Source organism: Trachemys scripta, chromosome 5 (genome assembly GCF_013100865.1).
Source record: "Trachemys scripta elegans isolate TJP31775 chromosome 5, CAS_Tse_1.0, whole genome shotgun sequence".
NCBI classification, from domain to species: domain Eukaryota; kingdom Metazoa; phylum Chordata; order Testudines; family Emydidae; genus Trachemys; species Trachemys scripta.
The window spans coordinates 127,511,181-127,522,594 of NC_048302.1; the positions used below are offsets into that span (position 1 = coordinate 127,511,181).

Below are 11,414 nucleotides of genomic sequence, written 5' to 3' on the forward strand. Positions count from 1 at the left end.
GACTGCCTGTTCTCCTCAAGTGGGTTCAGGGAAGCAGCAGGAAACAGGAAGCTCCCTGAGAAGTTGGTGTTAATCAGTCCAGGCTCCTGGGGGTGCTAGAGAGGTTCATAAGAGGCTCCTCCTCCTCTCTCTCCCTGCAGCTCCTGCTGCTTTCTGTTATTCCCTCTCACCTTTTCTCCAGCCTGCCTGTTATGTCTCTTGTGCCCTGCTTCCTCCAGCGCAGCACTCCACCATCTCTGTGCATCTAGAGCAGAGAGAGTACATATGCATCAGCAGCAGACACAATTTTCTAGACTCTGGGTCCTCGTGGCACCCACCCCCCCACAGTCCTGGCACCTGAAGTGGCCGCCTCAGTTCGCCTCATGGTAAGGCCAGCCCTGATGCTGAAGCAGGAGTAGCAGATGTTTAGATGGTGCTATACATGAAGCAGATGTTCTAATGAGCAAAACTAACTGAACAGAAGAGACTGTATCAGATAAGTGACTTTTACTCTGACCGTAATTTGTTTAGATTAAACTATTACAGTTTTCCAGTGTGGCTGCTTTAGAAAGCCAAGGTGTAGTTTTCCCTCCATTTCGTCAGCTCAGTAGAAAGGTGCTTGGATTGTAACCTGTTGTCTGTAGGAAGTTGGATGCTGCCCGTAAGAGCAAATCCATGTTAGTGGCCAGGGAGCAATTGCTGAGTAAAGAGTGCTGAACCCCTGGTGTGAGCTCCTGAAGGGACCAGAAGTTCTTGAGTGTGGAGGGTGGGGACCGAAGTCTGACACATTCAGCCATCTCATTGCAGGGCAGCTGAGGCAACAATGTCAGGAAGCTGCACAGGAAGCAGCTGAAATACTGAGTGAGTGTCTGAATCTAAACAGCACAGAGGTTTTTGTGCTGGTCTGTATCGCTGTGGGAGGCCAGTTGTAATACTGCTGACAATAATAATCGCCAGCATCGTCTGCTTCCACTCTGCTGATGGTGAATGTGTAGTCAGTGCCAGACCCACTGCCGCTGAACCGATCTGGGACCCCAGAGGGACGGGTGGAAGCGTTGTGGATAAGGAGTTTAGGAGCTTGTCCTGATTTCTGTTGGTACCAGGCCATGCCTGTAGAAGCACTGGAACTGGCTTTGCAGTTGATGGTGACTCTGTCTCCCGGGGACACTGCCAGGAATTCTGGAGTCTGAGTCAGCACAGTCTGCCCGCTGGAGTCTGGATTGGAGAATAGATTTAGGATAAAAAGAAATGTAAAATCCTTCAACATCAGAATAATTAATAAGCTACTAACTTGCATCTTTTGGTGTCTAGCCTGGAGCTCTCATTCTGCTAACAGTGTAAATGCTACTAGGAATTATTGCTTGAAAGCGAAATACTTTAGCATTTAAATCCTCATAAAATATTATAACTTTCCTTTTAAACAAATCCTCCCATGTTGTTGATCTTACCCTGAATCCAGAACACAAGAAGCCAGAGAAATTGAGTCTGGGAGATCATCTTGATATGTGTAGAGTGACAGATACCAAGTTCAGAAGCACAAAGTATAAAGGTGACATATTTATATCTGCTCAGAACAGCCAGGAACTGTCACTCGGCTGGAAATATGCAAAGCAACGTCTCTGAGTAAATGTCCATTCCTTTTGCAGACCCAGGTCCATGTACACCCCTCAGTCTGGTAACGTAGCTCCCATTCCTGGCAGTGAGGGATGCCCAGATGGGTCAGGCAGGGGCTGGTCTTTATAATCAGTGGGCCCAGAGTGTCCAGGATCTTTTCCTGATCAAGGAATCCAGCACTGGGCTCAGTTTGTTCATAAACTGAGAGGCATCTGGTATCTGTCACTGGTAATGTCCAACTCTCATGGATTATTTAGTGCTTAGATCCCAGTGTTGCTCAGAGAACAGTTTCCTGAATGGGTTATTAGGATGCTAGTTAATTAGTTCATTAATTAGTTCATCCTTACACCGTACTTTGAAAAACTGCAGGTCTGTTTAAGGGCTAAATATTATTATAATTGACAGATTCCCTTGTAATGTCTGTCACTGAATACAGACAGGGAGGTAAAAAATTCATAGATTCCAAGGCCAGAAGGGACCATTTTGGTCACCTAGTCTGACCTCCTGCATAATGCAGGTCATAGAACTTCCGCAAAATAATTCCTAGAGCAGAGCTTCTAGACAAAACATCCAAGTGTGATTTAAAAATGGTCAGTGATGGAGAATCCACCATGACCCTTGGAAAATTGTTCCAATGGTTAAGCACTCTCACCATTAAAAATTTACATCTTATTTCCAGTCTGCATTTGTCTAGCTTCAAATTCCTGCTATTGGATCATGTTATACCTTTCTGGGCTAGATTGCAGTCAATTATTATAGAGTAACAGAGAGTCCTGTGGCACCTTTAAGATTAACAAATGTATTGGAGCATAAGCTTTCGTGGGTGAATGCCCACTTCGTCGGATGCACCTCTTAACCTTTTCTTTGTAAATCTAAATAGATGGAGCTCGTTGAATCTGTCATTATCAGGCAGATTTTCTAATTCTTAAATCATTCTTGTGGCTCTTCTCTGAACTATCTCCAATTAACATCCTTCTTGAAGTGTGGCTACTAGAACTGGAGACTAATCCAGCAGTGGTCACTCCAGGGCCAAATATGGAGTTAAAACAACCTCCCTACTCCTACTTCAGATTCCCCTGTTTATATGTCCCAGAATTACTTGAACATTTTGGCTCCAGCATCACATTGGGAGCACATGGTCAGCTGATTATCCACCATGACCCCCAAATCTTTTTCCGAGTTACTTCTGCCCAGGATCGAGTCCCCCATTCTGAAGTATGGCCTATATGGTTTGTTCCCAGATGTATATATTTACATTTAGCCATATTAAAATGTGAATTGTTTGCTTGCGCCCAGTTTACTTAACAATCCAAATCACTCTGTCAGTTGCCTGTCCTCTACATTATTTATACTCCCCCAGTTTTTGTGTCATCTAAGCTTTATCAGTGATGATTTTGTTTTCTTCCGGGTCATTGATAAAAAAAATAGCAAAGGACCAAGAACCAAACCTGGTGGGACCCCACTGGTAAAACGCCCACTCTGTGATGATTCCGCAATTTACAGTTACATCTTGAGACCTATCAGTTAGCCAGTTTTTAATCCATTTAATGTACGCCCAAGTTCCCTGCAATGCCGCCCATCCCCTTCCTCCCTAAGCTCATTGAATGCCCATCTACAGCTGTTGCCTCCAATTCCTCTTCTCCAGCTCCCACCTGATCTGGTTTCTTCCCTTTCTGCTGCACTGAAACTGCTCTCAACCTTTTTCTGGACCAATCTCCATGCCCATGCTCCTTGATTTCTTGGCTGCTCTTAACCCTGTTGATCTGACACACTTTAGTAGAAATCTTGTCCTCTCTTGGTTTTCATGATGTCGCCTTGTCCTGGTTCTCCTCCTACCTCGCTTCTTGTTCTTGTAATGTCTAGTTTGGTCAGTCATCGTCCTTCCCTCTCCCACTCTGTCATTGGAACCCCCAGGCTACCATCTGTAGTGTCCTACTCTGATGCTTGGGATATGTTGTACACTAAATGCTAAATTATAATATTAAAGTGTGTGTCACATATACACAGAAGGCACCTCAGCTCTCACTGCCTTTTTACCTCCCATAGTAGATTAATGGACCACAAGACATACCATATTTGAACCCTGTGAGACCTTGCGTAAGAGAGCCCACCAGGCAAGATGAACAACTGCCCAGTACTGAGTCATGTCAGAATGATAAGAAAGGAGCCACAGACAGTATTATAGATTGTAAAACTTATATTTTTCCTATGAAAATATTAATTACAATATGTTGCGACCAGAGTATTCTGAGTTTAGTAACAAAGTATCGTATATACTCGTTCATTAGCCCGTTCGTTTGTAAGTCGATCCCCCAAGATGAATAGGTAAAAATAGCAAAAATGGTATGACCCTTTCATAAGCCAACCCTATGTTTCAGGGGTTGGCAAACTTTGGCTCCCAGCCTGTAAGGGTAAGCTGCTAGTGGGCCTGGACATTTTATTTACCTGGAGCTTTCACAGGCACGGAGCCCCTCAGCTCCCAGTGGCCGCGGTTTGCCGTTCCCAGCCAATGGGAGCTGCAGGAAGCAGCATGGGCTGGCCACCTCTTCCTGCAGCTCCCATTGGCTGGCAGTAGCAATCCATGGCATGGAGCTGAGGGGCTCCGTGCCTGCAAATGCTCCAGGTAAACAAAATGACAGTGTATTAGATATTCAATTCAATAATTCCATAGAGCTTAAAATCAGCAAATTTTGGTGTAGACCCATTGATAAGCCAACCCCCACTCTTTGATGCTTCACTTCTTTACCAAAAAAATTTGGCTTATGAACAAGTATATACAGTAATTAGTTTTGACACGACAGTTTCCTCAACCAAATAGAAAGAGACGTGGATAACAGAAAAGAGAGGAGAAGGTTAAAGGAAACAAAGAATGAGATGTTCCTTTGTTAGGTGGTAGGTGAGCCATTATTGTTGTCAGCTTTAGGGCTAAATTGTAGTTCTTTACTCAGGCGGGCAGAATCCCTGGTCCATCTGCGGTCAGGCGAGAAAACTGGACTGGAGGAGTGGTTGAGATGATGGATAAAATTTCCGTCTCTCTCCCAAAGTGGAGAGGAGACAGCATCAGAGGAACAGGCAAAAAGAAATCCAAGATCATCTGAGGTACGTTGTTAAACCGAAAAAACACTATGACCTGAGGTTCAATAGGCTTTGCACTCATTAGACCTATAATGTGGAGTGGAAAATAAAACAAAAGTAAAGGATAGATGCAGAACAGAAAAAACAGCTGCTCAAGAACATCTCTGTCAGTCTGTGTCAGGGGCTACCAATGGGCCAACGAGATCTCTTAGTCAACATCAACAAAGGCTTGAATAGGTAAAACCACATCGAGCTGTGGTTAGTTTACTGAGCATGTTCTCTATTTGGGAGCTATTATTTTAACATATATTCTTTTGGGCCAAAATGATCATACCCAAGTGGGTGCCTAAAGTTAGGCCCCTAAATCCATATTTGGCACCGAAGTAAAAATGGTCTGATTTTTTTTCAGAGGGACTGAGCATCTTCAGCTCCCATGGACTTCACTGCAGTTAGTAGGTGCTCAGCAGTTGTGGGAATCAGATTTAGTAGCCTAACTTCAGGCACCCAGGTTGGGAAGGGTTGGTCTCAGGTGTTGAACAGCAATGGGTGTGTTAGAAGAGAGATTTTCCTTATGTTGTTCTCCCCTATGAATCAATGGAGGAGTCATCTCCCATCTGATTTATTGCTTTTATATGCATGGGCTGGAAAACCCTTTGTTATATATCTGTATATACTGGCATTAACAACATCATCCATCATATATGTATTGCACTGGAGTCACTTTGGCTTTTGCTCCTGTTTGTGGAAGTCTTGAGCACATTCCCCTTTGGGATATCTGGAACTGACGTTGCTGGGAAGTTGAACAGAAAGAGAACTGGGTTTGTCAGAGGATCAGAGTTTCGACTTGGGGAACCGATTTGTGTACAATTTGTTAGAATGTCAGTGGTTGTTACATTAGGGTTGTAAAAGCCATTTAAGATTAAACACAAAATTTCAAATATTACAGCAGTTTGGTTGAGTATCATATTGCCTCTATTAAGTTATGCCCATATCTGGAATGCTGCATGTAGATGTGGTCGCCCCATCTCAGAAAAGGATCTAGGAGCTCTGGTCTCCCTTTTAGGCCCTGGGGATCGTTCTGCTCCCTGGGAGTAGGAGTGTACACTATCTCAAAAGGGATAGTAGAGTTGGAAAAGATTCAGAAAAGGGCAACAAAAATGATTGGGGCATGGAACAGCTTCTATATGAGGAGAGATTAATAAGACTGGGACTTTTCAGCTTGGAAAAGAGACGACTAAGGGGGGATATGATAGAGGTCTATAAAATCATGTCTGGTGTGGAGAAAATGAATAAGGAAATGTTATTTACTGCTTCTCTTAACACAAGAACTAGGGGTCACCAAATGAAATTAATAGACAACAGGTTTAAAACAAACAAAAGGAAGTATTTCTTCAAACAATGCACAGTCCGCTTGTGGAACTCTTTGCCAGAGGATGTTGTGAAGGCCAAGACTATAACTGGGTTCAAAAAACTAAGTAAATGCATGGACTACAGGTCCATGAATGGCTATTAACTAGGATGAGCAGGAATGGTGTCCCTAGCCTCTGTTTTCCAGAAGCCGGGAATGGGCGACAGTGGATGGATCACTTGATGATTACCTGTTCTGTTCATTCCTCTAAAGCATCTGTCATTGGCCATTTTCAGAAGACAGGATACTGGGCTAGATGGACCTTTGGTCTGACCCAGTATGGCCATTCTTATGTTCTTATGTATGTTCTTATGAGTTTTGTGCTCATGTGCTGCCATCTGGCGGCAAGACAAGGAGAATCAACATCATTGTTAATATGAGGTGAAATGTACCCCCTGCAGCTAAAATATCGTTCTCTGGGCTTAAGTGGGACTTTCATTTCAGTAATCCATAGGCCTCATGCCGGCCCTCACACAGGGGCAAATGTCACTGTGGTTTGCCGTATTATTCACACAATATGGAGAGTAAGATACACAGGTGAAATGCTTTACACACACACCAGTTTTACAAAAGGCACCGGTTAGACAGAGGCCACTGTTAGTAACACAAACTGTTACACCCTTTGCACTATGATTTTGTTCATTCTTCTATTATTTTCATTTTTATATATTTAGATTTAAAATGATAGACACCTATCCAAAGCTCTAGGCACCTTAATGCCTTCATTAATTATACAATACAATGAGATCCCAGAAGCGTTAAAATAACCATTGCCAAGAGGCACTCAGCCAGCCAAACACCTACAGAAACTCCTTTCCATCCCTCCACCTTTACAGGCAGTGAGCCCTCAGTCTACTCCAACATTCCTGACCAAGGCTTTTGTTGGTGGAAAGTCGTCTTTGTTTTACTTCTCAGTTTTCTCATGCATTTTCCTTTGTGCTGCATTTCATGATGTCATCTGTTCTACCCCTTGCATATGTGTGTGTGCTCCTCATGCGAGTGAAGTTACCCGTGTGTAAATATTTGAACGATTGGGCCTTGTCTGAAGACGGGGTGGGGTCTGACTGTGCTGTGGGCACTTTGTGCAAAGTGGCAGCAATGCAGTTGCAAGGCCCCTGGGGGGATATTCCTGGCATAGAAGCCTCCTTTCCATGGGACAGAGCTGGTGTTCCTGGCTGTACGGTGTCTCCACAGGAGGCGAATTGGGGAGTGAAGGAGCATGGCAAGACCTAAGCATAGAGGCTGTTGGTAACCAGGGGTAGGTGCTACCATGTATCCCACATCTCCTAAAATGTCTTCCTGTCCTTGGCTTCCTATCAGTGTGTCCCTCCTCCTGTTTGTCCAGTCCCAGATTTTCCTGCAGCTCTAGCACTGCCCCACTCTAACACCGAGGATCTCATTACCCAATTGCCTCAGCTGAACCACATGGCACTCTGCTGCCTCCCAGTGTGTTTGTACATCATAAGAAATAAGAACAGCCATACTGGGTCAGACCAATGGTCCATTTAGCCCAGTATCCTGTCTTCTGATAGTAGCCAGTGCCAGGTACTTCAGAAGGAGTGAACAGAACAGGCAGTCATCATGTGATCAATCCCCTGTCATCCACTCCATTCCTCTCTGGGAATCTGAGGCTACAGACACTCAGAGCATGAGGTTGCAGCCCTGGCCATATTGTCTAATAGCCACCAACGGACCAATCCTCCATAAACTGGTCTGGTTTTTGTTTGAACCCCGTTATAGTTTTGGCCTTCAGAAAATCCTCTGGCAAAGAGTTCTGCAGGTTGACTGTGAGTTGTGTGAGGAAGTACTTCCTTATGTTTGTTTTAAACCTGCTGCCTATTAATTTCATGGGATGGCCCCTGGTTCTTGTGTTATGTGACTTGGTAAATAACACTTCCTTATTCACTTTCTCCACAATAGTCACAGTTGTATACAGTAGATCACTATCATATCCCCTCTTAGTCATCTCATTTCCAAGATAGAAAGTTCTAGTCTTTGTAATGTCTCCTCATACGGAAGCTGTTCCATACCCTTAATCATTATTGTTGCCCTTCTCTGTACCTTTTCCAGTTCTAATATTTCTTTTAAGACGGTGTCCACTCCTACTCCCATGGAGCTGTACGACCACCAGGGCCTAACCAGGAGAGCTGAGCTTCCAGATCCTTCAGGGGAAGCAGGTAGCTAAGGAAAGAGGCGGGGGTGGATGGAGGGTTGGGAGGAGCCAGTGGAGAGCTCTAATGCTGGTTAGGTAGCACACGAGGAGCACGAAGGGCAAGAATCTGAGGCGAGCTGGTTGTATGTGATTTAGTTCACCAGCAATGGGAGCCTTATTGTCTCAGTGTGGCTAAGAGTTTTGTGTTTTATCCATTGATTTTTTTCCAGTGTATCCAGAGAGCCTCTCCATGTCTCATTAGCCCTTTGAGCCATCAAAGAAGTGAAAATCCATCATTAATAAAAACATCAATTTGTCACCAAGGGTGACACTGACAAGTTGTGGCCTGGAGTCTGCTCAGCTCGACATAAACCTTGGAATTTGTTCTGTGCTGGGTGAACAGATCTGAGCCGGTGGCTGGTAGAAGGGGCACAAGGAATGAATCTGACACCTAGTCGCTGTCCATGGTTCCTACTCTGCAGCTACCCTGATATGGAGACACATGAGAGGAAGCAGCTGTTACACTGTATGAAAGTAACTAAAACACGAGCAGGGAGGTTTTTATATATGCCTGTATCACTGTGTGAAAGGGGTACTGTAAAAAGGTTGACAATAATAATCTCCTTCATCTTCGGTTTGAACGGTGCTGACTGAGAGACTGTAATCAGTGACACTGCTCCCAGCCTGACTGCCATGGAACTGGGCTGGGACCCCAGGCAGCAAGGTGGAGGCACTGTACAGAAGGACCTTAGGAGCTTGTCTGGGATTCTGTTGGTACCAGGTAAGCAGGCCCATCATGCTGGAACTGGCTTTGCAGTTGATAATGATTGTGTCTCCTGGAGACACTGCCAGGGATTCTGGAGTCTGAGTCAGCAATGTCCCTGCTGGAGTCTGAATGTAAAAATAAATACAAACAGAATTATTAAATATAGAAGTTTTGTGTTTTCACACATTAGTTAGAAATAGAATTTCAGTGTTTTCATTTGTCTTTTGGCTCAGAGCATTCCAGGCACACTTGGGTCAAGCTTTTCACTGCAACCAGCAGGATTTCAGGGTTTGGGGAGGATTTAAATTAACATCAGATGCCATGGGACTCATAAATCAATGGCTAGAGTTGGCAACACTGCTTTATGCATGTGTAAGGTCCCATTGAGTCCATCAGTGTCCTATGCCTGGAATTCAATGGCTCTCCCCTTGTACCCACCGGTACACATGCGCACACATGCTTACAGGATAGGGGTCTAAAGCACCCGAACAACAAAGAGGAGACAACACAGGAAAGGGATGGGGAAGGGGCAGGGTGACAGAGCAGATCATATGGTTACTTATGAGGCTAGTGCATGTGTCCTGTAGGTTGCTAGTTTCTTTCTTGGTTAACATGAATTCTTTCAATGGAATTAGAGTGATAGGGTATGGGGACTTGAAGAAGTGGGGTTGGGACAAGGGACATAAAGAAGGATATAACTAATGTGTGAAAACAGGTGATCCGCCTATCCTCTTCTGGTGCCCGTGTCCCTCCCAGGACCTGGTGCCCCTGTTACTGGGATGCTGCCCCTGGCAGTACCCCACAGATCTGGGTCTCCCCTCCCTGGGAAACTCCCACCCACTATCCCCACCTTGCCTCACCACTGCCAGTCACCAACTAGCCTCCGCTCCCTGGGGCGGACTGCAGTATAGGCCACTCATCACTGACAAGGGGGGTTTGGACCTGCTGCCTTGGCCTACCCGTGGGCTGCCCTCTGCAACCCCCAGTACCCCTTGGCCTAATACTAGGCCGCAGCCTGGGGCTTTCCAGGCTGGAGCCCCCCTGCTCCTCAGCCGGTCCCCAGCCCTGCTCCACTCAGGTACTCTGTCTCAGCTCCCTGCAGCCAGGCCCTTCTCTCCCTGAACACAGAGAGAAACTATTGAGCTGCTGGCTCCCAGCCTCTTATATAGGGCCAGCTGAGGCCTGATTGGGGCGTGGCCTCAGCTGCAGCCACTTCCCCCAGTCAGCTCAGTCTTCACGCTGCCTGCTCCCTGGGCTATATCAGGCCCTTCCAGGAGGAGCAGGTGTCCACCCTGCTACAAGGGTATACACTTAAATTGAGCCTCTATTCTGGTGTCTTTAAAAAGTTTCCATGCAGCTTGCAGGGATTTTACTTTTGATGTTGTACCTTTTAATTTCTGTTTCACTAACTTACTCATTTTTATGTAGTTCCCCTTTCAGAAATTAAATGCTACAATGTTGGGCCACTGTGGTTTTTTCCCCACCACAAGGATGTTAAATTTAATTATATTATGGTCACTAGTACCAAGCAGTCCAGCTATATTCACCTCTTGGACCTGATCCTGTGCTCCACTTAAGACTAAATCAAGAATTGCCTCTCCTTCGGTGGGTTCCAGGACTAGCTGCTCCAAGAAGCGGTCATTTAAGATGTCAAGAAGCCTTATCTCTGCATCCCGTCCTTAGGTGATATGTACCTAGGCAATATGGGGATAGTTGAAATTCCCCATTATTATTATTGAGTTTTTAATTTTAATAGCCTCTCTAATCTCCCTGAGCATTTCACAGTCACTATCACCATCCTGGTCAGGTGGTCGTTAATATATCCCTATTGCTATATTCTTATTATTTGAGCATGGCATTACTATCCATAGAGATTCTATGGTACAGTTTGGTTCATTTAAGATTTTTACTTCATTTGATTCTACCCTTTTTTTCACATATCGTGCCACTCCCCCACCAGCACAGAAGGAACAATCAGTTGCACACATACATAATAGGAAATGACTGCTAAGGAAGGAGTACTGGGGAAAGAGATCTGGAGATCATAGAGGATTACAAGCTAAATCATGAGTCATCAGTATCACACTGTTGCCAAAAAAGCAAAAATAATTCTGGTATATTAGCAGGAGTGTTGTAAGCAAGACATGAGAAGTATTCCTTCCACTCTACTCCACGCTGATTAGGCCTCAACTGGAGTATTGTGTCCAGTTCTGGGTGCCACATTTCAGGAAAGATGTGGACAAATTGGAGAGAACCCAGAGAAGAGCAAAAAAGGATTAAAATTTGGAAAACATGAGGAAGGATTGGAAAAAAATGGGGTTTGTTCTCTACATTATATAGAAGAGAAAACTGAGAGGGGATATAACATTTTTGGTGCCCTCACTATGTATTTCCATACTGTAACATGTTTCATTGTCTTT

General features: G+C 44.8%; 1 gene segment (V, D, J or C); it reads right to left on the reverse strand.

Moving 5' to 3' along the window:
• Positions 1-805: 805 nt before the first annotated feature.
• Positions 806-1,500, reverse strand: LOC117878379. The segment is given in 2 exon segments: positions 806-1,194; positions 1,428-1,500. Coding segments are annotated over 2 exon segments (438 nt in total).
• Positions 1,501-11,414: the final 9,914 nt, after the last annotated feature.